The following is a 27,288-nucleotide window of genomic DNA, read 5'->3' as shown; positions in this document are numbered from 1 at the left end:
GCCGCCCACCGTCCACGTCCTCATTGATTGGCCAACCACTATCATGTGATTTCCCCCACCCACCGTGCCAACATGGCGGCGCCCAGGTCCTAATTTGGGAAACGTGCACCTTGACTAATTCGGTTTTCTGTGGCTACGAGACCAGGTGAGGAGGGGCTGGGCAGTGAGGGAAGGGATTCGGACTCAGGGCGGGCCTGCACGAGGGCATCGGCTCCGCAGGAACCAGTCATCCCCAAAACGAGGGGTTATCAGCTTACCGAGGCCGCAGGTCTTCCTAGTTTCTACTTCATAGATATGTAGGACACCCCCGGGCCCAGAATGCGGCTCTCTGACCCTCTCTGTGCCTTTCCCCGCCCCCCGAACCAGGCTTGGCGGACAGAGGCACCAGCGGATGTCTCATGCAAGGATCGTTCTGTGGCTAAGCCTCACTCTCCGCCCCACCCGTGTGCGCTGTACAGCCCGGTTTTTCGAGGGGCAGTCCCCAGGGCTGCCGAATCCAGCAGCGATGGAGAACGGCACCGGGCCCTGCGGAGAAGAATGCCCACGTGAAGTCCAGGAGACGACAATCACCGAGGGGGCTGCCAAAATCGCCTTTCCCAGCGCCAACGAGGTCTTTTATAACCCGGTGCAGGAATTCAATCGGGACCTGACGTGAGCAGGGGTCAGAGGTCAGCCTGGCATCGGCTAGTGGGTCAGTGTGGATGGCGGGGGCGGGGTATGAGCTAGTCCTCTGTCTCCCACCAGATGTGCTGTGATCACCGAGTTTGCTCGCATTCAGCTTGGGGCCAAAGGAATCCAGAGTGAGTGGAGGTCCAGGCTTCTGGCGGGCGGGGGTCACACAAGTCTTATCTCCCTGCCTGGGCCCTTCTGCCGCCCAAATCCAGAGAGGCTTCAGCCACATAGCAGGCCCTGGGTTCTGCTCCTTCAGCCTTTCCCCAGGGATTTCAGGGAAGATATTTCGGAGATTAAGGGGAGGTTTCTCAGAGAGGACTTCGTTACTCTCTGACTTGTGCCTCTGGGTGGCTGCAGTCAAGGTGCCAGGAGAGAAGGACACGCAAAAGGTGGTCGTGGACTTGTCAGAGCAAGAGGAGGAAAAGGTTGAACTGAAAGAGAATGAAAACCTGGCCTCAGGAGACCAACCTCGCACAGCGGCCGTGGGGGAAATCTGTGAGGTGGGGCCTGAGCATAGCAGCTGGCAGTCCTGGAATTTAGCGGGAGACAGAGGGCTCCTGGAGGGGGAGAGCTATAGGAGGTGGGTGGTGGGGGCTCCTTGGGGCCCAGAAGAGGATGGAGATGGAGGTGTGAGGGAGCTTTTCTGCTCACTCCAACAGGAAGGCCTGCATGTGCTGGAAGGCCTGGCAGCTTCAGGCCTACGTTCCATTCGATTTGCCCTAGAGGTGCCTGGGCTCAGATCTGTGGTTGCAAACGATACCTCTGCCCGGGCTGTGGATCTCATACGCCGGAATGTCCAGCTCAATGACGTGGCACACCTGGTACAGCCCAGCCAAGCAGATGCCCGGTAGGTTCTGGGCATCACAGCCTAGCTATGGGACAAGGCTGCCTGGGATCAAAATTCTGGCTCTCTCCTATTCTCACTCTGTGACCTTGAGTGAGTGACTTAGCCTCTTTGAGCCCCAGTTTCCTTGTCTGTCAACTGAGAAAACTAGTTTTACAGGGGGTGCTGTGATGAGTAAGTAATAGATAATTATTGTACGATCCATACTCTGTGCCAGAAATAAGTAGCATTCTGGTCTCTGTTTTAACTTCTTATACTCCTTTTATTCATTCAAATGAGCCATAGTATATGCAGTGTCTGCTATGTGCCAGGCACCGTTTTCAGAGCTGGAAATGCATCAGGAAACAAAACAGGCAAAATTGGTGACCTTCGCAAGGTGACCTTCGCAAGAGTTGGCAAACAATAGCCTATGGGGCTCACAGCCTGTTTTTTTCGTTTGTTTGCTTGTTTGTTTTTTGAGATGTAGTCTCACCCTTGTTGCCCAGGCTGGAGTGCAGTGGCATGATCTCAGCTCACTGCAACTTCTGCCTCCCGGGTTCAAGCGATTCCCCTGCCTCAGCCTCCCGAGTAGCTGGGATTACAGGCACGTGCCACCACGCCTGGCTAATTTTTATTTATTTTTATTTATTTATTTTTTGAGATGGAGTCTCCTTCTGTTGCCCAGGCTGGAGTGCACTGGCGTGATTTTGGCTCACCACAACCTCCGCCTCCCAGGTTCAAGTGATTCTCCTGCCTCAGCCTCCCAAGTAGCTGGAACTATAGGCATCTGCCACCACACCAGGCTAATTTTTGTATTTATAGTAGAGATGGGGTTTCACCATGTTGGCCAGGCTGGTCTCGAACTCCTGACCTCAAGTAATCTGCCCGCCTCGGCCTTCCAAAGTGCTGGTATTACAGACGTGAGCCACTGCGCCTGGCCTAGCCTGGTTTATTAATGGCCCACGAGCCAAGAATGTTTTTTACATTTTTAAAGCTTAAAAGGCCGGACGTGGTGGCTCAAGCCTGTAGTCCCAGCACTTTGGGAGGCCGAGACGGGCGGATCATGAGGTCAGGAGATTGAGACCATCCTGGCTAACACGGTGAAACCCCGTCTCTACTAAAAAATACAAAAAAATTAGCCGGGCGTGGTGGCGGGCACCTGTAGTCCCAGCTACTCGGGAGGCTGAGGCAGGAGAATCACTTGAACCCAGGAGAGGGAGGTTGCAGTGAGCCAAGATCACTCCACTGCACTCCAGCCTGGGCAACAGAGGGAGACCCCATCTCAGAAAAGAAAAAAAAATAGGCCGGGCGCAGTGGCTCACACCTATAATCCCAGCATTTTGGGAAGTTGAGGTGGGCGGATCACGAGGCCAGACGATCCTGGCTAACACGGTGAAACCCCGTATCCACTAAACATACAAAAAATTAGCCGGGCATGGTAGCGGGCACCTGTAGTCCCAGCTGTTCCGGAGGCGGAGGCAGGAGAATGGCATGAACCTGGGAGGCGGAGCTTGCAGTGAGCCGAGATCGCGCCACTGCACTCCAGCCTGGGCAACAGAGCGAGACTCCATCTCAAAAAAAAAAAAAAAAGTTTCAAAAAGAAGAATATGCAGTAGGTACCATATATGACTCACAAAGCCTAAAATGCCATCTGACCTTTTCCAGAGAAAAAAAGTTTTTACTTTTCTGACCCTACTAGAATCCAAATAGTAATCACAGACAATGAAAATTAATTAGCTGGGCATGGTGACTCATGCCTGTAATCGAGCATTTTGAGAGGCCAAGGCAGGAGGATCGCCTGAGGTCAGGATTTCAAGATCAGCCTAGGCAACACAGTGAAACCCCTGTCTCTACAAAAATTTTAAAATGAGGTCAGACGCAGTGGCTCACCCCTGTAATCTCAGCAATTTGGAAGGCCGAGGCGGGTGGATCACTTGAGGTCGGGAGTTCCAGACCAGCCTGGCCAACATGGTAAAACCCTGTTTCTACTAAACATAAAAAAATTAGCCAGGCATGGTGGCACGTGCCTGTAATCCCAGCTACTTGAGAGGCTGAGGTAGGAGAATCACTTGAACCCAGGAGGTGGAAGTTGAAGTCAGCTAAGATCCCGCCACTGCGCTCCAGCCTGGGTGACAGAGGGAGACTCTGTCTCCAAAGAAAGAAAGAAAAAAAAAAATGTGTTAATACGTCTATAAACTGCTTGAAATGGTGTCAGGCAGATACGTCTTATATCAGTATTGTTGTTGTTTCAGATGTGTGGGCTGAGGTCCACATGGTGCTTTTCTTAAGTAGGAAAATTGTGCAGTTTAATAAATGACCAAGGCCAGGTGCAGTGGCTTACACTTGTAATCTCAGCACTTCGGGAGGCTGAGGCGGATGGATCACATGAGGTCAGGAGTTTGAGACCAGCCTGGCCAACATGTTGAAACCCCATCTCTACTAAAAATAGAAAAATTAGCCGGGCATGGTGGCACATGCTTGTAGTCCCAGCTACTCGGGAGGCTGAGATACAAGAATTGCTTGAACTGGGGAGGCGGAGGTTGGAGGGAGCGGAGATCACGACACTGCACTCCAGCTGGCCGACAGAGCAAGACTCCGACTCAAAAATATATACAATAAAATAAATAAATAAATAAGCCAGGACGTGAACTTGGGAATCTGCCCCCAGAGTTCAGATCCAAACCACCGCGCTGTAGGAGTTAATATGTGTAGGGGACAGAGAAGGTACCTGGTGCGGGAGGCTGAGGACCTGGCCCTCTTTGCACCCAGGATGCTGATGTACCAGCACCAGAGGGTGTCGGAGAGGTTCGACGTCATTGATCTGGACCCCTATGGCAGCCCAGCTCCCTTCCTGGATGCAGCTGTGCAGGCTGTGAGTGAAGGAGGTGAGGCTGGGATGGCACTGGGGTAGGAGCAGGGCCTAGGGTGTTGGAGGGTTCTCACTGCCCAGCCCCTCTCTACAGGGTTGCTGTGTGTGACCTGCACGGATATGGCGGTGTTGGCAGGAAACAGCGGGGAGACATGCTACAGCAAGTACGGGGCCATGGCCCTCAAGAGCCGGGCCTGCCACGAGATGGTGAGGGGCCCTCTGCCAGCCAGCCAGGGAGACCAGGGGACAGGTGGTTGTCTGAGTCCCTTCCCAATACACTTTCCCCCTCCTCAGACCTGCTCAGCTTCCTCCACGCAGATGGCCAGATGCATCCCAGGCTATTAACGACAGGCGTGTCTTCAACCCACGTAGTTCCTAAGAGCATGGGCTGATAATCGTGGTCATTTGGGGACAGTGGCTTTGGCCAGGATAAGAGTGCATGGCCACATTGTTTTAGTTTTCTGTATTAAAACAACTTTTCAAAATAAATATTTTTTTTAAAGGTGGTTTTTCCAGGACTGAGTTTAAATCCTAGCTTTGATGGTGGCTCTGGGCAAGTGACTTCACCTTTCTGGTCCTCAGTTTTTTCGCATCTGTAAAATGGGCACAATGATATTCTGAAGGCCGGGCTCAGTGGCTCATGCCTGTAATCCCAGCAGTTTGGGAGGCTGAGGCAGGTGGATCACTTGAGGTCAGGAGTTTGAGATCAGCTGGCCAACATGGTAAAACCCTGTCTCTACTAAAAATACAAAAATTAGCCCGGTGTGGTGGCAGGCACCTGTAATCCCAGCTACTCAGGAGGCTGAGGCAGGAGAATCACTTGAACCCAGGAGAGGGAGGTTGCAGTAAGCCAAGATCACTCCACTGCACTCCAGCCTGGGCAACAGAGGGAGACCCCATCTCAGAAAAGAAAAAAAAATAGGCTGGGCGCAGTGGCTCACACCTATAATCCCAGCACTTTGGGAAGTTGAGGTGGGCGGATCACGAGGCCAGGTGATCCAGACGATCCTGGCTAACACGGTGAAACCCCGTATCCACCAAACATACAAAAAATTAGCCGGGCGTGGTAGCGGGCACCTGTAGTCCCAGCTGTTCCGGAGGCGGAGGCAGGAGAATGGCGTGAACCCGGGAGGCGGAGCTTGCAGTGAGCCGCGGAGCTTGCAGTGAGCCGAGATCAGGCCACTGCACTCCAGCCTGGGCGACAGAGCGAGACTCTGTCTCAAAAAAAGAAAAAAGGGCCACGAGCGGTGGCTCACACTTGTAATCCCAGCACTTTGGAATGCTGAGGCGGGCGGATCACGAGGTCAGGATATGGAGACCATCTTGGCTAACACAGTGAAACCCAGTCTCTGCTAAAAATACAAAAAATTAGCTGGGCGTGGTGCCGGGCGCCTGTAGTCCCCAGCTACTCCGGAGGCTGGGGCAGGAGAATGGCGTGAACCCGGGAGGCGGAGCTTGCAGTGAGCCGAAACTATGCCACTGCTGCACTCCAGCCTGGGTGACAGAGCGAGACTACGTCTCAAAAAAAAAGAAAAAAGAAAAAGAAAAAAGAAAGAAAAAGAAAAAAGAAATAGGCTAGGCGCGGTGGCTCACGCCTGTAATCCCAGCACTCTGGGAGGCCGAGGAGGGCGGATCACCTAAGGTCAGCTGTTCAAGACCAGCCTGGCCAATATGGTGAAATACCGTCTCTACTAAAAATACAAAAAAACAAAAAAAGTAGCTGGGCGTAGTGGCAGGCCCCTGTAATCCCAGCTACTTGGGAGGCTGAGGTAGGAGAATCGCTTGAACCTGGGAGGCGGAGGTTGCAGTGAGCGGAGGAGTTTGCATCATTGCACTCCATCCTGGGCAACAAGAGCAAAACTCCGTCCGTCTCTAAAAAGGGAAAAAAAAAAAAAGATCTGACCCTGCTGAGTGTCTGATCAGGATTCAAGAAGACTGAGTGTCCACGTGCAGCAGCTCATGCCTGTAATCCTAGCACTTTGGGAGGCCAAGGCAGGAGGATCACTTGAGGTTAGGAGCCTGGGCAACATAGTGAGGACCCCATCTCTACAAAAAAAACCCTAAAAATTACCTAGGTGTGGTGATGGATGCCTGTGGTCCCAGCTACTCTGGAGACTGAGGCAGGAGGATCACTTGAGCCTAGGAGTTCAAAGTTATCGTGAGCTTTGATAGTGCCACTGCACTCCAGCCTGGGCCACAGAGGGCTCTCATCCTTGTTCCTAAAGGGTCCTGTCATCAAGTCAGCCTGGGAAATGCCGTCTCCTTTCCCCTATCAAGAGTCTCACACTAGCAGAAAGGCCCTGGCTGTTTTCTTTTCTCTTTTTTGAGATGGAGTTTCACTCTTGTTGCCCAGGCTGGAGCGCGGTGGTGAGATCTCAGCTCACTGCAACCTTCGCCTCCCAGGTTCAAGTGATTCTCCTGCCTCTCAGCCTCCCGAGTAGCAGGCACCCGCCACCACACCCGGCTAATTTTTTGTATTTTTAGTAGAGATGGGGGTTTCGTCATGTTGGCCAGGCTGGTCTCAAACTCCTGACCTCAGGTGATCCACCTGCCTCAGCCTCCCAAAGTGCTGGGATTACAGGCGTGAGCCACCGTGCCGGCCCAGGCCCTGGCAGTTCTACAGCACCCAGTATCCCTGCTTCATGCCCACAGAGCCCTTGGGGGCGGGAACGTGGGTCCTCAGTAATGCTACAGGGCACAGCGATTATGCTAATCAGAATAGGCTGGGTCTATGCTTTCCTCACTCATTTAGTGTCCCCAGCAGTGCCACAGAGAGGGACTGTTGTGATTTTGCAGATGAGGAAACTGAGGCACAGAGAGGGGATACTTACCCGTTGCGGGTCCCACAGCCAGCACTCTCGGGGGTGGGCTTGGAGACCAGTGAGCTGGCCCTGAGCCTGTATTTGTGAGTACCATATAGGGCTCCTGGTGGGGTGGGTGGATAGTGGAGGGGAGGCTGACACCCAGCCCCCGCCCCCAGGCCCTGAGAATCGTCCTGCACAGCCTGGACCTCCGCGCCAACTGCTACCAGCGCTTCGTGGTGCCGCTGCTCAGCATCAGCGCTGACTTCTACGTGCGTGTTTTTGTCCGTGTCTTCACCGGCCAGGCCAAGGTCAAGGCCTCAGCCAGGTCAGCCCCGGGGCCAGGGACGGGGGGGTCTCGGATTGAGAGAGGAGACGGGAACTTGCCCTGGGGGATCTGGGCAGAGCCAGTCTAAGGGAGGATTGGGGTGTGGTCGTCACGCTGGGAACTCGTGGCCACTGATACCCCCCACAGCAAGCAGGCGCTGGTGTTCCAGTGTGTGGGCTGCGGGGCCTACCACCTTCAGCGCCTCGGCAAAGCGTCAGGAGTCCCCGGCAGCCGGTGAGCAGGAAGGAAGGAGGAGAAGGGGAGTCCCAGGGTTTTCCTCCCTCCCTACCAACCGCCCCTCTCTGTTTAGGGTCAAGTTCTCTGCAGCCTGTGGTCCCCCCGTGACCCCTGAGTGTGAGCACTGTGGGCAGCGACACCAGGTAGGGCGGAGGCCAGGGGAGGCAGAGGAGCGAGAGGGTCTCGGAGGTCATGGTCCCTGCTCACCTGTCCCCGGTGCTCCCCCAGCTTGGTGGCCCCATGTGGGCAGAGCCCATCCATGACCTGGATTTTGTGGGCCGTGTCCTGGAGGCTGTGAGTGCTAACCCCGGCCGCTTCCACACCTCGGAGCGGATCCGAGGGGTTCTGAGCGTCATCACTGAGGTGAGGGCTGGGCTGTGATGGGGGAGGGGGCTCCACCTATGCCCACCCATCTCCACTCATGCCCATCCTGTCCCTCATCTCAGGAGCTCCCGGACGTGCCTCTGTACTACACCCTGGACCAGCTGAGCAGCACCATTCATTGCAACACGCCCAGCCTCCTGCAGTTGCGGTAAGAGCCCCTGGGGCTGGGAGGAGCCTGTCCCTGACCACAGGGTGGCCTGGGGCAAGTCCAGGGATTCTCATGCATAGAACTTGTGAGGGGGTGGGGAGAACCCTGTGCAGTGTCTCTTGCCTCTAACCCCAGTACCCTAGGAGGCTGAGGCAGGAAGATCACTTGAAGCCAGGTGTTCAAGACCAACCTGGGCAACATAATAAGACCCTATCTCTAAAAAATAAATTAAATAAATAAATATATATATACATACACACGTGCACACACATATACATACGTATGCATATATATACATATATATGTATATATACACATACACACACATGCACACACATATACATATATATTAGTCTGGCATGGTGGTACATGCCTGTAGTCCTAACTACTCAGGAGGCTGAGGCAGGAGGATCATTTGGGCTAGGAGTTTGATGCTAAAGTGAGCTGTGATCATGGCACTCCAGCCTGGGTGAGAACCTGTCTCTTAAAAAAAAAAAATTAGGCTAGGCTTATTGGCTCAGGCCTATACTCCCAGCACTTTGGGAGGCTGAGGCGGGCGAATCACTTGAGGCCAGGAGTTTGAGACCAGCCTGGCCAATATGGCGAGACCCCGTCTCTACTAAAAATACAAAAATATTAGCCGGATGTTGTGACCCACCTCTGTAATCTCAGCTACTCAGGAGACTGAGGCAGGAGAATCGCTTGAACCTGAGAGGCAGAGGCTGCAGTGAGCCAAGATTGCGCCATTGCACTCCAGCCTGAGCGACAGAGTGAGACTCCACCTCCAAAAAAAAAAAAAAAAGTAAAGAAAAAGAAGGCCGGACGTGGTGGCTCACGCCTGTAATCCCAGCACTTTGGGAGGCCGAGGCAGGCAGATCACAAGGTCAAGAGATCAAGACCATCCTGGCCAACATGGTGAAACCTTGTCTATACTAAAAACACAAAAATTAGCTGGGCGTGGTGGCACGTGCCTATAGTCCCAGCTACTCGGGAGGCTGAGGCAGGAGAATCACTTAAACCCAGGAGGCGGAGGCTGCAGTGAGCCAAGATTGCGCCATCGCACTCCAGCCTGAGCGACAGAGCAAGACTCCATCTCAAAAAGGAAAAAGAAAGAAAAGAAATGAATTCTGTAGCCATGAGCCCTTGCCGAAGGTAGTCTGACCCACACTGGTCAGCTCAGGCTTTGGGGTCAAGGGGTCCGGCCTCTCCCTCATGATCCCTGCTGTCCCCCAGGTCGGCCCTCCTCCACGCTGACTTCCGGGTCTCGCTCTCCCACGCCTGTAAGAACGCTGTGAAGACAGATGCCCCTGCCTCCGCCCTCTGGGACATCATGCGTTGCTGGGTGAGGGCAGGGCTGACCTCATGCAGGTGGGAGGGCAGGTGGTGGTCACCTGGAGGTCCCTTGGGCCTAGTACTCCCTAACCTCTGACCTCTGCCCCCAGGAGAAGGAATGTCCGGTGAAACGGGAACGACTATCAGAGACCAGCCCAGCGTTCCGCATTCTCAGTGTGGAACCCAGGTAGGGGCAAGCACATGTGGGAGGGGCCAGGGCTGCCCATAGGCAGGGGAAGCACACGTGTGTGCAGACAACACACATGCTGCCCCATCTGTGTTGACTCGTGCCCATTCTTCAAGTGAGATTCAAAATCTGCTGACTGGGGCTGGGTAGGTGGCTCACGCCTATAATCCCATGACTTTGGGAGGCTGAGGCACCTGAGGTCAGGAGTTCAAGACCAGCCTGGCCAACATGGTGAAACCCCATCTCTACTAAAAATACAAAAATTAGCTAGGCGTGGTGTGGTGGTGGGTGCCTGTAATCCCAGCTACTCGGGAGGCTGAGACAGGAGAATCACTTGAACCTGGGAGGCAGAGGTTGCAGCGAGTCTGGATCACGCCATTGCACTCCAGCTTGAGTGACGGAGCGAGACTCCCATCTCAAAAAGAATCAAAAAATAGCCGGGCGCAGTGGCTTGCGCCTGTAGTCCCAGCACTTTGGGAGGCTGAGGCAGGCGGATCACAAGGTCAGGAGATCGAGACCATCCTGGCTAACATGGTGAAACCCCATCTCTACTAAAAATACACACACACAAAAAGAAATTAGCCGGTTGTGGTGGCGGGCGCCTGTAGTCCCAGCTACTCGGGTGGCTGAGGCAGGAGAATGGCGTGAACCCAGGGGGCGGAGCTTGCAGTGAGCCAAGATCGCACCACTGCACTCCAGCCTGGGCGACAGAGCAAGACTCCGTCTCAAAAAAAAAAAAAATTAAATAAATAAATAAATAAATATAAATAAAAATAACAAAATCTGCTGACTGGGCTGGGAGTAGTGGCTCACACCTGTAATCCCAGCACTTTGGGAGGCCAAGACAGGCAGATCACCTGAGGTCAGGAATTCAAGACCAGCCTGGCCAACATGGCAAAACCCTGTCTCTACTAAAAATACAAAAAAAAAAAAAATTAGGCATGGTGGCACATACCTATAGTCCCAGCTACTCGGGAGGCTGAGGCAGGTGAATCGCTTGAACCTGAGGTAGTGAGCCGAGATTGCACCACTGCATTCTCCGTCTCAAAAAAAAAAAAAAAAAAGGGAAAAGAAAATTAGCATTATCAGCATACCAGGGGTAGCTTTTTGTCCATTTTGTTCACTGTCTATTCCCAGCACTGAGAACAATGCAGGCACACAGTCGTTAAATAAAAATGTTTATTAGGGCCAGGCGTGGTGGCTCATTCCTGTAATCCCAGTGCTTTGGGGGCCAAGGCGGGAAGATCGCTTGAGCCCAGGAATTTGAAATCAGCCTGGGCAACACAGTAAGACTCCATCTCTACAAAAAAACAAAAAATTAGCTGGGCATGGTGGTACCTGCCTGCCGTCCCAGCTACTCAGGAGCTTGAGGAGGAAGCAGGAGGATTGCTTGAGCCCAGGAGTTCCAGACTGCAGCTTTGATGGCGATCACACCACTGCACTACAGCCTGGGCAGCAGAGTGAGACCGGATATCTTTATTTCATTATTATTTTTTAGACGGAGGCTCACTCTCTTGCCCAGGCTGGAGTGCAGTGATAATGATTTCAGCTCACTGCAACCTCCGCCTCCCAGGTTCAAGTGATTCTCCTGCCTCAGCATCCCAAGTCGCTGGTATCACAGGCACCCGGCACCACGCCCAGCTAATTTTTGTATTTTTGGTGGAGACGGGGTTTCACCATGTTGGCCAGGCTGGTTTCCAACTCCTTACCTCAGGTGATCCACCCGCCTTGGCCTCCCAAAGTGCTGGGATTACAGGCATGAGCCACTGTGCCTGGCGGAGACCCTATCTCTTTAAAAAAAACCAAAAATGTTTATTAGATGAATGAGAGAATCCTGACATGAGCAGACACCTCGTGCTGTGTGGTGGAGGCGGACAGGCCCTATGGGGAGTCGGGACACACTCGTGTGGCAGCTGCCCCCAGCCCCGACGCCCCACCCCTGCTTCCCTAGGCTGCAGGCCAACTTTACCATCCGGGAAGATGCCAACCCCAGCTCCCGCCAGCGAGGACTCAAGCGCTTCCAGGCCAACCCGGAGGCCAACTGGGGTCCCCGGCCTCGTGCCCGGCCAGGGTGAGTGGTGGTAGAGTTGGGGTGGGGCTCAGCCAGGGAAAGCAGAGGTAAAGGGCAGATGAGGTCCCACCTACTCCTCCCCTCGCACAGGGGCAAGGCGGCCGACGAAGCTATGGAGGAGAGACGCAGGCTGCTTCAGAACAAGCGGAAGGAGCCGCCGGAAGATGCGGCCCAGCGGGCTGCCCGGCTCAAGACATTTCCTTGCAAGAGGTTTAAGGAGGTAAGGTCCCTCCTCCCTTTCTCCCATGACAGGACATGTGAGTCTCCCCTTTGGGCAACAGGGAGAGAACTGGGGGAGCTGGAGCCAGGCAAGTGCTTGGGAGTGGGCTTCCCATTCCAGGAAAGGAACCCATCAGGGGCTGCTGAGCTCGGGGCAGGGGTTTACACCCACCATCTTCCCACCAGGGCACCTGTCAACGCGGGGACCAGTGCTGCTACTCCCACAGCCCCCCGACACCCAGGGTTTCTGCTGATGCTGTCCCTGACTGTCCAGAGACCTCCAACCAGAGCCCCCGTGGACCTGGGGATGCCGCTAGGCCAGGCATAGACTGAACCAATAAAGAGATGTCATGTCACCTTCTCCCGATTGCCTGTGATTTGTGTATTGGTCCATACAGCTGCGTGACTGGGATCTGTTCCTGTCTTCCTCTGGGGGTCGTTCGCCCCTGCCTGACTGGAGTGTTGAGCCTGTATGGGAGGTAGGAGCTGACCATCTGCACAGTGGTCGGCCCCTCTGCAGCGAGGGTCACTGAGCCACCCCAGAGTCGGAGCCTGCGTTTCCCGAAGTGGCCACGGTGCGGCAGCTGTGCGCTGGCTCCCGCGGGGGGTTCTGTCCCTCTTCCCCCTCCCTCCTTCAGCGCGCTCCAGGCCGCGGGCTTGCGCATAGGGGGGCGCTCCTGCCCGGTAACCCCCACGTGTCCTCGCGCTGCTGCCTCCTCGCCGCCTGGTTTCTTTGGCCCAGCTCTCCAGGGGCCGCAGTGGCGGAAGCTGGACCGGAACCAGGCGCCCTGTGCATCCGCTCCAGACCAGGTGCTTCCTGCCCTGAGGCCCGAGGGGGCGTGCACACAAAGAGGGACCTCGCAGGCTGCTGCCCAGACACCTAGTGAGGGGGAGCTGTACCCCTCCCTGCCCTCCAGAGCGGGCTTTAGTAACGTTAAGGAAGAGTTCTGGGGCAGGATCCCCTCTCTGGCTCCTGTGCCCTTCATCCCCATATGTAATGAGGCTAATCTTAGGACCCTCTTTGTAGGAATATCAGAGTTAGTTTCAGTGCTTAAACTTTTTTTTTTTTTTTTGAGGCAAGGTCTAGATGTATGGATGGCCCAGGCTGGAGTGCAGTGGTGCAATATTGGCTCACTGCAACCTCCACCTCCCAGGCTCAGGCCATTCTCCCACCTCAGCCTCCAGAGTAGCAGGGACTACAGGCACACACCACCACAACCAGCTAATTTTTGTATTTCTTGTAGAGATGGGGTTTCGCCATGTTTTCCAGGCTGGTCTCAAACTCATGAGCCCAAGCAATCCGCCAGTCTCAGCCTCCCAAAGTGCTGGGATGACAGGCATGAGCCACCACGCCTGGCCTTTATTGCATAAAACTTTAGTTCCTGCTGCTTTGGAGGAAAGCAATGGAGGTGTTGATCGTGAGGTCCTGTGCTCCGCCCCATTCCTGGGGGGGTGGTAGTAGTCCTGGTGCTGGGTGCCTGCCTGGGGGCTCTTGCAGTTGCCCAGACACACACATGGGCCAAAGCATGAGTATCAGAAGTGGGCGGCAGTCCTGTAGCTGCTGCGGCCTGGCTGTGCCCAGAGCCTCTCCCTGTGGGAAGCTCCAGTGGGATCTTGAGGTTTACCACCAAGCCAGGATACCTGCCCCCCATGAAGGGGTCGGGTGCTGTGGGGTGAGGGCCACGGACCACCAAGTTGGAGTTATGTGATGCTGTAGCCAAGAGGCCTAGAACTGTGGGGACCTGTTGGGCATCTACTGGAAGGTCACACCAGCCTGGACACCCTAGGAAATCCAACTTCCCACCCCACCCCCGACAGCCATGGCACTTCCTCTCACCCTCCTGGGCTTGGAAATGTGTGGATACTGTGCTGAGGGCTTGGGACACCTGCCCAGGCTGGACACCCAAGGCCAGACTGTTAGAACTGTTTCCCTTTGGGTGCCCCACTCCCGGGTAGGGGTGGTGGAGAGGCGGGAAGGGCCTCTGTAAAAAGAGGAACCAGGCTGGGTGAAGAGAGGAGAAGGTGGGGGCCCAGGGTCACGCGGCCCCAACGGGCCGGAAAGGGCTCTCCCTCACCCCCATCAGCATAGACATTCGGGCAGGGAGTGTTCAAAGCCAAAGGGCAGACTCAGAGGACATAAGAGGAGGCAGCTTCCCTGCCTCAGTTTACCCCCTGTGTGCATCCAGGCACCTTCCTCCCCGGCTGCCCTCGGGCCCGGGTCCCCAGAGGCCCGGGGTCCCTCCAGTGCCTGGGGGAGCGGAAGGCGAAGCCCTGAGGGGTGGCGGACCGAGTCCTGCCAGCGCCGGCTGGGGGCGGGGCCGGGAGGCCCGCGCTGCTAGGTCCCCGCCCGCTGGTTTCCTCCGGGGTCAGCCCGGCTCCTTATCAGGCGCGGCCAGGCAGCCCGGCCCTTATCTGCCCTGGGCCAGCATCCTCCGGTCGCTGCGCCGCCAGGGGTGAGAGGGAGGAAACCGGGCCGCCAGGGGCGGGGAGAGGGAAGGCCGGCCCGGGAGCCGCTCACTTTCCCTGGAGGATACCTAAGCGGAGATCTCGGCTATCCTGGCCCTCCAAGGCCCACGAGGAGGCGCGGCCCAGCGCCGGGGCCTGGAGCATTGAGGCTGGACCCGAGCGAGACAGCAGAGCCTGGCCTGACGCTGGAAACCACACCCTGGCCCAGACTGCCAACCCTGACCGGACAGAGCCAGGGCACTCACCAGGCTGCAGGAACAGTGCTGGGGTAAGAAGGGAAACGGCCTAAAGGTGGAGGATCCCAGGCCTGGGACCCAGCCTGCATTCCTTTGTTTGTTCATTCATTCATTCATTCATTCATCCATCCATCCATCCATCCATCCATCCATCCATCCATCCATCAGCAGGGACCTACTTGTGAGGGGCCAGGCCTGCTTCCCCAGGGCCTAGCTGAGGAAGACAGGGCAGAGGGGCCAAGAGTCTCACACCTTGCTAGGACATCCTGGACTCTGGAACCAAGAGCAAACAGGGATGTCAAAACAGTATGCAAAAGTGTGGATGATGGAGGGGCATGGTGGTGCATGCCTGTAATCCCAGCACTTTGGGAGACTGAGGCGGATCACTTGAGCCCAGGAGTTCCAGACCATCCTAGACAACAGAGTGAAAACCTGTCTCTATTGAAAAATTAATTTTTTTTTAATTTAGCTGGGCATGGTGGCACATGCCTGTACTCTCAGCTACTCAGGAGGCTGAGACAGGAGGATGGCTTGAGCCCAGGAATTTGAGGCTGCAGTGAGCTATGATTGCACTACTGCACTCCAGCCTGGGCAACAGAGGGAGACCCTGTATCTAAAAAATAAACAAATTTTAAAAAGTGTGGATGCCGATGAGGGTGGGGGCTTCCAAGCCAGAGGGAGGGTTGGGACATGACTGGACTGGGCAGTGGGGTCAGTGTTTGGGGGTCTAGGGTCAGCATTGGAGGTCATAGTGTCAGTAGTGGGGTCACAGGGTTGCTATGGGGGACGTTTGCAGTAGGAATGGGGGTCACTAGAGCAATTACAGAGCACTTTGAGGGACAGCAATGGGAAGAACTACAGGGTCATTCCTGAGGTGCAGAGGGTCAGCCTGGGTGGGGGGTGGGGGGCATCTGTGAAGGGTCAGAGTCCATCTTGGAGGGATTCCAAGCTCACATGGCATCAATGAGTCAATGAGGAGTCTCTGGATCGGATCTTTAGATCTGAGGGTAACAAGGTTAATCTTGGGGTTTCTGGAGATGCCAGGATCAGTTAGGGGCTCCCTGTCTTGTTCCCTCCAGGCTGCAGAGGTGAGGGAATTCTGGCAGAAGGAATATTTGCTCAGAGGCGGGGCAACAGCGCCCCTCCTGGGTCACAAAGAGCGCAGGGACAGTGCGCTGCCTAGCACCTAGGTGGGCGCCTCCTACTCTAATGCAGGACCCCTCCCATGTCCTGGAAGTTTCTGGGCCTGCCCCTGCCATCTGCCTTTGCCTACTGAAACCCCTCCCCTCCTCCTTTCCCCCCCCCTTCCCATTTGAGGGGTTTTTTTGGGCTAAGAAGGTGGGAGCGGGGCACCTAGTCCTCCTTCCCACTGGCTGCCTTCTTTCCCACAGGTGAGTACCCCCACGTCGGGGTCCATGTGCCCGCCTCAGGCACAGGCAGAGGTGGGCCCCACCATGACTGAGAAGGCAGAGATGGTGTGTGCCCCCAGCCCAGCACCTGCCCCACCCCCTAAGCCTGCCTCACCTGGGCCCCCGCAGGTGGAGGAGGTGGGCCACCGAGGAGGCTCCTCGCCCCCCAGGCTGCCACCTGGTGTACCAGTGATCAGCCTGGGCCACAGCAGGCCCCCAGGGGCAGCCATGCCCACCACAGAGCTGGGCACCCTGCGGCCCCCACTGCTGCAACTCTCCACCCTGGGAACTGCCCCACCCACTTTGGCCCTGCACTACCACCCTCACCCCTTCCTCAACAGGTCAGTGGGGAGCTGGGGTGGGGTGGGGTGGGGATTGGGGGCCAGGGTCCTTGCCCACAAGGCATTAGTGACCCACGACCCCTTACAGTGTCTACATTGGGCCAGCAGGACCTTTTAGCGTCTTCCCTAGCAGCCGGCTGAAGCGGAGACCAAGCCACTGTGAGCTGGACCTGGCTGAGGGTGAGTGTGGGTTTGTGTGCCTTGTGGGTTTGCATGCCTGTGTGTGCACTTGTGGGTGCACGGAAGGCCGGGCCATCTCTGTGTGGGGCTCATGTCTGTCCTCTACTCCCACCTTGGGGGAGAGGTGCTTCCAGCACACACAGAGAACAGCCCACACAGGTTCTACCCATGTGCACAACCGCAGTCCCATAGCCAGCCCCACACAACCACCGCCACGCAACAGGCCAGGCCTTGTAGCCGCAGTCATGGCAAAACAGAGCATGCCATACCAGGTATGGGAGCCACAAAATGACAGCTCCACTAGAATGTGCAGCCACGCAAAAGACAGCCACAAGACCACAGCCATGCAAGAGACAGCCACAGGACCACAACCACACACAAGACAGCCACAGGACCACAGCCACTTAGGACCATGGCCACACAAGAATCAGCCACACAACCACAGCCACTCATGAAACAGCCACATGGCAACATCACACATAACCACAGCCATGAGACATAAGAGTCTCACACAGCCTATGAGACACAGGACAGTCAGTCATAATGAGAGGACCTCTCAGACCCACGAGCACACCCAGCCAGCCACACTTGGGCACACTCTGAATGAGGTCCCCAGGGACAGCTTCCTAAACAACCACGAGGAAATCTTTCCTTAGGGAATCTCAGTCATTGACATAAAGGAGCCCATAGTCACAGACACAGCAGGCCATTGTCCGCAGGCCGGGCCTGTGATGATTCTTGTCTGGGTGGCTTCTGGGAGGGGTGGGGAGAGCTACCCGTGGACCCCTTGGGTGGAGAAAGTCCCAGCCCATGGCCTGGGTTTAAGTTCTCAGGAGGGTGCTGCTTGCCTAGGGGGAGGGCAGGAGAGGCCGCCCTTTGGGCCATGGCGCCAACCCGGCCTTCCTTGTCCACAGGGCACCAGCCCCAGAAGGTGGCCCGGCGCGTGTTCACCAACAGCCGGGAGCGCTGGCGGCAGCAGAACGTTAACGGCGCCTTTGCCGAGCTGAGGAAGCTGCTGCCGACGCACCCGCCCGACCGGAAGCTGAGCAAGAACGAGGTGCTCCGCCTAGCCATGAAGTACATTGGCTTCCTGGTGCGGCTGCTGCGCGACCAAGCGGCAGCTCTGGCCGCAGGCCCCACCCCGCCCGGGCCCCGCAAACGGCCGGTGCACCGGGTCCCAGACGACGACGCCCGCCGGGGATCCGGACGCAGGGCCGAAGTGGCAGCGCGCTCGCAGCCCGCGCCCCCGGCCGACCCCGACGGCAGCCCCGGTGCGGCGGCCCGGCCAATAAAGATGGAGCAAACCGCTTTGAGCCCAGAGGTGCGGTGACCACACGCGCCAGCATTTCTGAGCCGGAGGGCACCAGGGCCTCGGCCCAGGGCCGTCGAGGAAAAAGGGCAGTGGACGTGCTGCGCGTGTTCGGGTGCGAACTCCCCCGAAGAAGGACCAGTGACGACGTCAGGGGCAAGGTCTCGGGGGTCCGGAAGGGTGATCATCGTCCCCCAAGGGACCCGCAGACTCTTAAAAAAAATCACCCACCGCCCTGTGGAAGTGGCCTTGCCTGGTTCCCCTTCGCAGGGGCGCGGTTGGCAAACTAACATGGCAGAGCAGTCACAGGACCCAAGTGGTGCCTCATTTTTTCCGGGCTGGGGTCGCGGGGGGAGGCCAGGAGGGGCTGGGGAGCCTTAGCTTTTCTCACCGTCGGCCCCTCCCGGAGACCCAGGGACAGACGCTTGTCGACGGCGTCTGCTGAGCTCGCGGCGCTTGGAGAGAGGCGCAGAATCCAAGTTGGGGACGCACCCTACCGACCCCGACCCAGTCCCGCACGGTCGCGTTAGCGAAGGGTCAGGCGCTCCTGCGTTTGTTTTTCTTTATTTCTTTATTTCACATACACATTAGCCATTCAATGGAGAAGCCGGAGAGAGTCAGGCAAAGATGGTATAACAGAAGCGCAGTGACGGGGGCGGGGCGGGGCGGGGCGGAGAGGGAACAGACGGGCTGGCTGCCTACTTGCATTCCGCTAGGACACTGAAAACCCAGAAAACAAAACAGACAGTAAACTACCCTTGTTTCTTATGTATCTCAGTGCAGAGACGGGGGTGGAGGGCAGAGAAGAGGGGGAGACCAGGCTGAAGGAGGAGGAGCAGAGGGAAGGGGACGCTAAGGGGGAAGCACACCAAATCCATTAGTACTATATATAGATACTCGTATATACTGCGTTTCTTAGCCTAAGAAGAAACTTGTTTGACGGGACGGGCGGCCTTTGCGGTCCGCGATGCTGGTGCTGGTCGGGCGCACGGATCTCCCGGGAGGGGCCGAAGCGGGGCTGGCCCAGGCTGGCTTGCGGGGGGAGGGGGGCGCCCCGAGGGTGGGTGGGGTGGGGGGGAGCAGAGGCGGGGCTGGGGTGCCCCTCGGGCTCTCGATTGGGGGACGAAAGTTCTCGTGACTTTATTGCTCCTTTATTTTCTCTCGTGTGGGGGGTCTGTTCAGCACGGTCGGGGTGGGGGAGTGGTGGGTCGTCTGAGCCACCCGGCCCCTCTGGGACCCAGAGCGCGGCGTCCGCTCCGCCAGCACGGGGGTGAGAACAAGGCACTAGGTCGGCCGGCCAGCGCGGGGGCGGGTGTGTAAGGCAGTCGACAGGGCTGGTTGCGGGGTGGGGCGGGGCTGTGTGCGGGGCCGTGTGCGTGCGTGCGTGCGGGCGCGGGCCTGGGCAAATCGACCTGTCAGCGTGGCTGGTCCTGTCCTGGAGCGTCAAGCCTTCCCGGTGTTCCCCGGAGGGGGTCGGGGATAGGATGAGAGATGTTGAATGGGGGCGGGAGGGGCGCCGGGAAAGTGGGGAGGAAACTACCAACTTGCTGAGCGCGCTCCTGATAATGCTGGTGAGGGTCAAGTTGGCGTCTGGCTCAAAGAAGGGCGCTCGGGGCAGAGAGGGAGGGAGGGAGGGGACGTTTGTTCGTTGGCATTGACCTCTGCGGGGGAGGGGCCAGGGACCCCTGCCGCGCCCCTGTACCCAGACGGGGATGGGGCGAGGAGGGGGTGCTGGGCCCCAGGGAGGGGCGCCCGGGGAGACCCGCGACCGGAGCAGTCCAGCCGCCGGGGGCACGCCGCTGTCCCGTTCCGTTAAACTCAACAAAGAAGGGATATGCGTATTCCTAACAAGTGCAGGATATTTAATTGATTCATAAACTTATGTATAATAGTTTGTGGGTTCTTTAAAACGTACTTTATAATGTAAGAAGCACCAGGGTTTTATGTTTAATTATCTTAAAAATAATTTTTCTCTCGTCCTTTTCCTTTTTGATCTTGTGTTGGTTATTTTTTAAATGTCGAGGTGTTTTTTTTAAACTCTAAAATGTGAACGTTTCCTTCAGCCCTCCCACCGAAACTGAGAACGAACGACGAAACAAATAAAAACCCCAGATCATCCTCGTCAACGCAGGAAAACGACTTGAAAAAAAAAAAAAAACTAAAAACGAACGAAAAAAAAGGGAAAAACACTCAGCTTTCGTTATCCCCGCACAGGGCGGGGCAGGCCCGGTTCTTTTAGCGTCCCCAGAGCCGCGAGGACATTACAACAAAAATAGAATTTTTTTTTCTTAATCTCTTAACATACAAAGATAGGAAAACTCTCTGATGCATTGCACTTGGTTCAATGAAAAAAAAAAAAGTTCATTTCCCCCATATATATTTTTGTGTTTTTTTTTTTTCTCTCCTAACACGTCCCCACATCTCCTGTTGCCCTCATTGCCCCTCACAACACCACTTGGGAAAGGAGCAGCCCCCACCCCCTGCCCGCCCGGGCAGCCCCGCCGGGCACGCTCCGGCCCGGGCCCAGCTGGCCTGCAGCTTCCGACCTCGCCCGGGCAGGCGCCCCGCAGACCCTGGCTCCCACAGTCACACAGCGCCCGAGGCCCCGACTGTCGTCGAGGGAAAGGGCACGTGCGGCCGGACAGGGAGCCCCTTCTGCTTCGCTCTCAGCTCTGACCCTGTTTAGCCAACCGAACTGAAAAATCATTGCACTTTGACCGCGCGTCACGCCCGGCCCACCCGGCCCCCCACCCCCGGGGCCTTACTCCCCACGCCCCGGGAGACTCCCGCAGGATCCACTGCCCTTCAGCCCTGGGGTCCTCTAGGGCTGCACGCTGAGGACAGAGGGAGGGCTTCACTCAATTTCCAACAAAAGCCGCCCCTGGGGTCAGCCACCTTGTGGCTTCCAGCTGGGTAGCAGGCACCACCTGCCTGCCCCTTCGGCCCCAGGTCGCTGACCTCCCCTCCCCAGACACTCCCTCCTCTCTTCCCTCCCTCCGCATGCTCAGGGCCACAGCCTCACAAACTAGATTCACAATAAATACAGCCCATAACCCACCCCTACGTGGTGCAATGTTGGATTTTCTTTCAGAGGATCCTGACCTGTGCTTTGTGTTTTCATACAATGAAGAAAGAGAGAAAGAGAGAGAGGCACAAGGACTCGAGAAGGGGCCAGGGACGGGAGACGCAGGAGGAAGGAGTAAGGCACAGAAAGACAAGCCAGAGGGGCCAAGTCACACCCTGGAGGGGAGCTGGGCGTGCTCATCCTCCCCTCCCTCCCAGGGGGGCTTCTGAAGACCCTCTGGACAGGCCCCCCAACCCTCCTTGAGGGAAGAGGGGGCTGGGGGGGAGAGCTACTTCCTGTGGTGTGTTACCAAATTGTTCCCAAGTTGCTCAAATGGAGGAGTTCCCATTCCAACAGCAAAAGACCCAAACAATGAATGCCCCACCCCTAAATAAAGAGTAAAGACATTACAGCTAAAATCCAGAGAAAAGTGGCCACGGGGGGGGGGGGGGCAGGGGGAAAGTGGGGGGCACAGAAAGCTCCAAAACACTTTTGAAAAGGACGACACCCAACACCCTCCCAAGGAACTGAAAGTCGGCGAGCAGGACGCCTACCTAAGCGCAGGTGGTGACTTAGCGGCGGCAGCGGCGGCTGCCTGGTCCTCCTCGCTTGGCTCCGGGGTCCCCTTTCTGCTCCACCCTCCGGCCCGGCCCCAGCAGGGCAGTCTGCGTGACGGGCAGGGGCAGGGACTGATGGGGCGGAGCGAGGGCACCTGCATGCAGGGCTGGGGGTGGGGGCGACCTGGGGCCCGACTCCCCTCCCTCGTGGCAGGAAGGAGGCCCTCCTGGCCTGCAGAGAGAGGGGAGAGGGGGCCTGTCCCAGGCTAGGACAAGGCCTTCGAGAGCATTCCGACTTTCTCCTACGGACTGTACAGAGGGGTCCAGGGCCCCAGGAACTGCTCTTGAGGCTCAGGGTGAGGTGACAGAACACCCTCCATTCTGGGACACGCAACTAGCTCCAGGGGTCACCCCCTGCCCGCCTGGAGGCTTTTAGCCCGAGGGTGGGGAGGGGTAAGTGGAGGCTGCTCTCCCCCTCCTGGTCTGGAACAGCTGGGGGAAGAAGCTGGAGCCTTGGCAGGGAGGGAGGGAGGGAGGAAGGGAGGAAGGGAAGGGCGGAGTCTGGAGGGCAGAGCCTGAGGGATCTAAACCCCATCATCTTTACAAGCTGGTCCTCCAGGCTCCCTAGGACAGCTCCGACCATGTGGAGGGTGGGGTTCCCCTAGGAAGGGGTGAGGGTGGAGGCCAGGCCCCTTCAGAACTGTGCTGGTTGCTTTGTTTGGGGACTTTGTTCCTTCCCCAGAAGGCCGGGGCGGGGTGGTGGGGAGGAAGGCAGTTCTGCATCCTTTCTTGCTTTCTGTCCTCTACTTGACAGAGTCCATGTCGCGTGTTTCTTTCTGCTTGGCTGCTGGTGCACAGCTCCACCGAGACCCCTTCCGAGGGCTCTCCGAGAACTGGGCTGCTTCTGGGGCCCGCAGGGGTCCCCGGGCTGGAGGAGAGAAGGGCTGAGTGGCTGACGACGTGTAATTTTTGCTTTTCGGTGGGGCTGGGCTGGGCTGGGGGATTTTTCCATGTCTCAAAATTTCTTCTCCCCCCTTTCGAGGAACCTCTTCTTTTCATTTTGTTGTTTCTTTTGTCGATCTTATCAGAGGAACCAGGACTGAAACAGGATGAAAAAGAGGTGACACTGAGAACAGCTGTGGCAGGTCCCACCTCACTCCTACCTGGCCCAGTGACCTGGCCCCTCAAGGGCCCAGCTCCCAAAGAGCCAGGGTGCCAGGCAGCCACCACCCACCTCGTTCCCGTGGAGAAGAAAGGACATCCCCATTCTCTCCCTCCCTCCTGCGAGAACCCTGCCCTCTCAGAGACTCTGCCCCTAGTGCTAGAGTCCAGCTGGCCTTCCCGTGGGCACTGTGCCCAGCGGGCGGGACCCCCATGGCTGGCGCTGGCACAGGCCTGAGATCTGGCCATGTTTCCAATTGTTTAGGTTTTTGTGTGGGTCCTGGAGGGTGGGGAAGATGCCAGGCTGGGGCTTTTGTACCCAGAGGGGTTTTAGGGATGGGGTGGGGGTGGCCCAGCTTCTTGCTGAGTTTTCTTTCTGTCTCTTTGGATTAAAAGCAGAAATTCCCATCTATATACCCCAGCCAAGGTCCCACAGGCTGAAAAGCTGGGGGCAGAGGAACCACTTGGCTTCAGTCCCTAGTAGCGCCAGGCCTAGGGGAGGGGCCACGTAGCCCACGGTGCTTGATCTTCTACCCTCAGGACACTAGACACTGAGGAAGGACCTGAGGCTCCCTGGGGTGAGCGTCACTTCCTTCACAATGCCAGCAGGGGGTGCTGCCTTCTCACAGACAGGGCCTTGTCTGCCTGTGTCTGGTGGCTCAGCTCAGAGCACACCCAGGGCAGACCCCAAGGGACTGAGCTGCTTGGCTATGCCCTCCATCCAAGGCTCCAGCCCCACCTCCTGGCAAAGTGGTGGGTCAGGGTCTACTGTGGTCTACTGGGCCTGGGTGCACCTGGTAGTACCCTTGGGGCAAAATGAGGGTCCCTGAAAATGCATCTTGGGGCCTCTTCCAGGCTGTCACAGACTCTGGTCTGCAGAGGCCAGGCAGAGCCAACTACAGAGCACATACCAGGTCCTGGTTCACTCCACCCCTGCCCTGATCCCACAGGGAAGCCAGGCACAGAGCGGGTGGGTGACCTGCCTGAGGCCACACAGCCCTCGGGCAACAGAGCCAGGGTTCAAATGTAAAAGGCAGTGCAGGCTGTGCTCCTAACTGCTGCCTGTGCTGCGAGCACGAGGAAGCAGGTTCTGTGGTGGCCGGAATGCCTGTGCCCTGCCTAGGTCAGGGTGAGTGAAGGCCCAGGGCAGCTCATCTGCCAACTTTTCGAAAGAAACCAGAAGCCCAGACAGAATTTCGTGTGAAAATTTCCAATATTTAAAACATTGCTTTGGTCAAACATTCTGCCTACAGGCCAGACCTGCTCTCAGGCTCTGGTTTGGGACTGAGGATAGGGACACTGGGTTTCAGAAAGGGCCTTGGAGATCATCTAGCACTTTCTGTGACAATGGAAATGTTCTCATTTCCATTGCAGTAGCCACTAGCCACAAGTGGTTTCTAAGCACTTGAAATGCGGCGACTGTAACTGAGGAACCAAATTTTTCTTTACTTAATAAGTTAATTTAAATGTAAACAGCCACACGTGGCCCGTGGCTACCACAATGGACAGTGCAGATCAAGAGCATCTGGAAGTGTGGGGTTTGGGATTGCCACAATGACCAGGCGCTGCTGGGTGGGCAGAAATGCTAAACTTCCTGCATGTGCTGGACAGTACACACAAGAGACCTGCCCTCCCTCAGCGGGGCTCCTCAAGCACCTGCCCCAAGTCCAACCGGTCAATTGACTACAGGCCAAACAGAGGCTCACTGGAGCCTAGTGAGGCTAAGGCGGAAACCCAGGTCTGAGGCATCCCCAGAGTGGGTGGGGGGGAACCGGCCCGCAGCCAGCTCCTGGGCTTCTGGCTCAAGCCCGGGGGTGGGAACCGCCTGGGCTGGGTGACCCCCACCCGCCACAGGCTTGGGCCTGTTCCCTGGGACCCCCCTTCCCAAGGGGAGACTATAGAGGAACCCTGTGCCATTGCTCCAAGGTGGAGGGGGAGGCTGGCTATGGTGGTGAGCCCACCCCTCTCCTCACCAGGCAAATGAGGCTTGTGGACAATAGGACAGGGAGGGCCCCACCTACCCTATCTGCCCCTGGCAGACCATGCCAGGGCCCCACACTGGCCCCTTTGGGGTTTCCTGAGCTGTACAGTTGGGGACAATTGCCAATGCTCAGACTGGGGGGTCCTCCTCAGGGAGGGAAGACTCTGGTTCCAGGTCTGGAGTTAGGGACAAAGGCTGCCCCAAGGGGGCTCCCCGGCACCTCCCCAAAGGTCCCAGGAATGGGGGATCTGCTGCCAAGCACAGAGTGGCTTTCTCTGCTCACCCCTCCCTACTTCCTGAGCCAGGTCCAAAATTGATTAAAACTAAGTAAAAAGCGCTGCCCAGGGAATGACAAAATTGCTAAAATTCTCTTTTCTTCCCTCATTCTATTGTTCTCTCTCCATCTGGTGCTCCAGAGATCAGCTAAAGTCACTGGTTACTGTGGAAACCACCCCCGGTTGTACCCCCTGCGCCCGTTGCAGCCGCCTGCCTGCCCCCAGGCCCGAGGGCTCCAGCTCTGCTTGTCCAGCTCCAGCTCCCCCCACCACTCCCAGACACACCTGCCTGCTCAGGGGCCCTGGATCCCCGCTGGGACTCCTTCCTCCTACCTCCTGGAGCCCAAGACACAGGGAACATGGGGGGAGACAAACTTTCTCAAACTTGTCTCAAACTCTGACTTGGCCCCCAAACATCCAAGCAAAGTGAGCAAAGAAAGTAAAAGAGGCAGTGGAAACAGGGTTAGCCGGGAGGGCTCGTGGCAGTGGTCCCCGGAGCGGAGCGCACGACCGACCGCAGAGCTGCGAGCAGCCCAGGCAGGCGGCAGGAGGGAGGGAGCAATGGAGCCCTGCAGCCTGGTGCCAGCCCAGAGCCAGGAGGGGAGGCCCGCCTGCTGTCCCTTCCTCTGGCACCCCCTCCCGCTTCTGCCAGCAGGGCTCTCTCGGCCTCCCTGGCACAGAACAGAGGGGGCTGGCTCCAGCCCCTGCTCGGAGCCATTGTTTTTCTTCTCAACACCCCCAAGTTCAAGTTCATCTGGGTGTTACATCATGTCTGGTTGCTCCTGGAAACCAGACGGGTCAGACGTGACTCTGGGGAAAGGGGGTGGGAAGCTGGAGGGGGTTGAAGTTCTCTTCCCCTCCCCTCCTTGCCACTAGGGAGCTCTGAAGTTTGAAGTTTGACAAAGTTTTTTGGCTTTTTTTTTTTTTTTTTTTTTTTTGAGGGAAGGAAAGGAAAAGAAAAAGAAAAAGAAAAAAAAACAACAATCTCAAACCACACACAAAACTTCCATCCACCAACTTTCTCTGGACTCAGGCCCCAGAGCAGAGAGAGGCAGAGCAGGAGATGAGAGGTGGCCCCAGGGGCTCTTGACAGAGGTGGATTTCCCAGAGCTGAGGACACCTCCAAGGAGGTGTTTTTGTAAAATGTGCAAAAGAAAGATATTTGCATGTTATTTTTCAAAACCCTGGGCTGTAAAAGCCTCAGGCCCCCTAAAGCTGCCTCTGCCCTCCTCCTGAGATGGGTCTTCCCTGTGCCCCCAAGGGCACTGGGCTCTGTGCGCACTGGCCTCTGGGGTCCCCACCTGGAGGGCTAAGAGTTGTCTTATCTCTTGCTTGTGACAGGGATCTGTCTCCTTGTGAGAACTAGGGGTGGTGTCAGCAGGAGACAGGAGCAAGGATGGGGTCTCCAGCATGCTGGCCTTCTCCCTAACAGGACTCCTGAGGACTTGGGTGAGGGGCCTCTAGGGCAGCGGCCTGCCCTGCCCTGCCCTCAGTGCCAGTCTCTGGGCACGTAGCCCACCAGGCCCTCTGTCCCTCCTCCACCAGTCACCCAGCCCACCCAAAGCCAGGGGAAAGGGAAGGGCTAGGGGCCAGGGCTTCCAGCCGGGGTGAGTGAAAGCAGTGAGGCAGACTCTATTCTCCTCCTGATGGGCCTCAGGCTTCCATCTTTGCTTCCACCAGGCCTGGCCCAGAGGGTCTCTAGACTTGGGTCCTTGGCCGCCTTCCCCAGGGCCAGGGCTGTCAGAGCTAATTATCCAATTAGCTGATTAGCCAGGGAGCCTGGGGGCTGCCTGGGGAGACAGGCTCAGCTGGGCGTGCAAAAGCCTGGGCCCTCCAGCCCTGCCTCAGACCTCTCTCTCCGTTAGCCCCAAGGACTCCAGGCTCTTGCCTAACACCAAGATGCCCTGCAACCCTGCCTGCTCTCCTGGTCCCTGCATCCAGGTGGTGGGCAGGGTCTCCTACCTGAGACTGCTGTGGGATGTTCAGAAAGTTGCCGTCCCGGGGTCCGATGCTGACAAACCGGTTGGCAGAGGAGGCGCCTGTCGTTGCGAATGCTGTGGGGAGCAGGGGAGAGAGGGAGAGACCCTGTCAGGCCTTGGGGCCCACCTGGGCACTGCCCCTCGGGGCTGCTGAGAGAGGGAGAGACTGAGTTAGACCATGCTGCCCAGGTTTAGGCTGGCAGTGGGAAGGACGGGCCAGAGGGGCATCCGAGCTGGAGGCCAGGCTCCGAGCCTGCCC

At 57.0% G+C, this 27,288-nt stretch overlaps 3 protein-coding genes across 18 annotated transcripts in view; 2 read left to right on the top strand and 1 right to left on the bottom strand.

The window, feature by feature from the left end:
- The first annotated feature begins 2 nt into the window (after nt 1-2).
- Nucleotides 3-12,432, top strand: LOC105463883 (tRNA methyltransferase 1). Of its 4 annotated transcripts, none has more exons than XM_011711489.3 (17): nt 3-145; nt 367-651; nt 745-800; nt 1,030-1,172; nt 1,332-1,519; nt 4,265-4,380; nt 4,459-4,571; nt 7,345-7,493; nt 7,641-7,727; nt 7,804-7,873; nt 7,959-8,093; nt 8,177-8,262; nt 9,496-9,604; nt 9,705-9,781; nt 11,733-11,852; nt 11,943-12,072; nt 12,258-12,432. In XM_011711489.3, the coding sequence occupies exons 2-17, from the start codon at nt 392-394 to the stop codon at nt 12,402-12,404; spliced, it is 1,986 nt and encodes a 661-aa protein (XP_011709791.2). In that variant the 5' UTR covers nt 3-145; nt 367-391; the 3' UTR covers nt 12,405-12,432. The 4 variants fall into 4 exon arrangements, with proteins under 4 accessions (XP_011709791.2, XP_011709874.2, XP_070943378.1 ...); XM_071087277.1 differs by having other exon boundaries at nt 12-145; nt 459-651; XM_011711572.3 differs by lacking the exon at nt 7,641-7,727.
- Nucleotides 12,433-14,443: 2,011 nt separating this feature from the next.
- LOC105464720 (LYL1 basic helix-loop-helix family member) lies at nt 14,444-18,323 on the top strand. Of its 3 annotated transcripts, none has more exons than XM_011712788.3 (4): nt 14,444-14,805; nt 16,165-16,523; nt 16,612-16,703; nt 17,618-18,323. In XM_011712788.3, the coding sequence occupies exons 2-4, from the start codon at nt 16,189-16,191 to the stop codon at nt 18,031-18,033; spliced, it is 843 nt and encodes a 280-aa protein (XP_011711090.1). In that variant the 5' UTR covers nt 14,444-14,805; nt 16,165-16,188; the 3' UTR covers nt 18,034-18,323. The 3 variants fall into 3 exon arrangements, with proteins under 3 accessions (XP_011711090.1, XP_070943385.1, XP_070943384.1); XM_071087284.1 differs by lacking the exon at nt 14,444-14,805 and adding an exon at nt 15,489-15,780; XM_071087283.1 differs by lacking the exon at nt 14,444-14,805 and adding an exon at nt 15,489-15,861.
- Nucleotides 18,324-18,564: 241 nt separating this feature from the next.
- The window catches only part of LOC105464278 (nuclear factor I X), a 104,831-nt gene continuing 96,107 nt past the window's right edge, over nt 18,565-27,288 (bottom strand). For all 11 annotated transcript variants that reach the window (XM_071087280.1, XM_071087281.1, XM_071087282.1 and 8 more), the window contains 2 exons: nt 27,013-27,104; nt 18,565-22,732 (listed from right to left, as the gene is read on the bottom strand). In XM_071087280.1, the coding sequence (XP_070943381.1) occupies nt 22,718-22,732; nt 27,013-27,104 (107 nt within the window). In that variant the 3' untranslated portion in view covers nt 18,565-22,717. The remainder of the gene's footprint in view (nt 22,733-27,012; nt 27,105-27,288) is intronic.

The sequence above is a fragment of the Macaca nemestrina genome, chromosome 20, assembly GCF_043159975.1.
Source record: "Macaca nemestrina isolate mMacNem1 chromosome 20, mMacNem.hap1, whole genome shotgun sequence".
NCBI classification, from domain to species: Eukaryota; Metazoa; Chordata; class Mammalia; order Primates; family Cercopithecidae; genus Macaca; species Macaca nemestrina.
The sequence above is the reverse complement of the archived record's forward strand: the minus strand, read 5'-3'. Positions and strand labels throughout refer to the sequence as shown.

Coding starts and splice junctions, on each gene's coding strand:
- LOC105463883 (XM_011711489.3), top strand. CDS start 392: ATGTCTCATGCAAGGATCGTTCTGTGGCTAAGCCTCACTCTCCGCCCC. Junction 652..744: donor GAATTCAATCGGGACCTGAC/GTGAGCAGGGGT, acceptor GTCTCCCACCAG/ATGTGCTGTGATCACCGAGT. Junction 12,073..12,257: donor CTTGCAAGAGGTTTAAGGAG/GTAAGGTCCCTC, acceptor TCTTCCCACCAG/GGCACCTGTCAACGCGGGGA.
- LOC105464720 (XM_071087283.1), top strand. CDS start 15,745: ATGAGGAGTCTCTGGATCGGATCTTTAGATCTGAGGGTAACAAGGTTA. Junction 16,524..16,611: donor CCTCACCCCTTCCTCAACAG/GTCAGTGGGGAG, acceptor GACCCCTTACAG/TGTCTACATTGGGCCAGCAG. Junction 16,704..17,617: donor TGAGCTGGACCTGGCTGAGG/GTGAGTGTGGGT, acceptor CCTTGTCCACAG/GGCACCAGCCCCAGAAGGTG.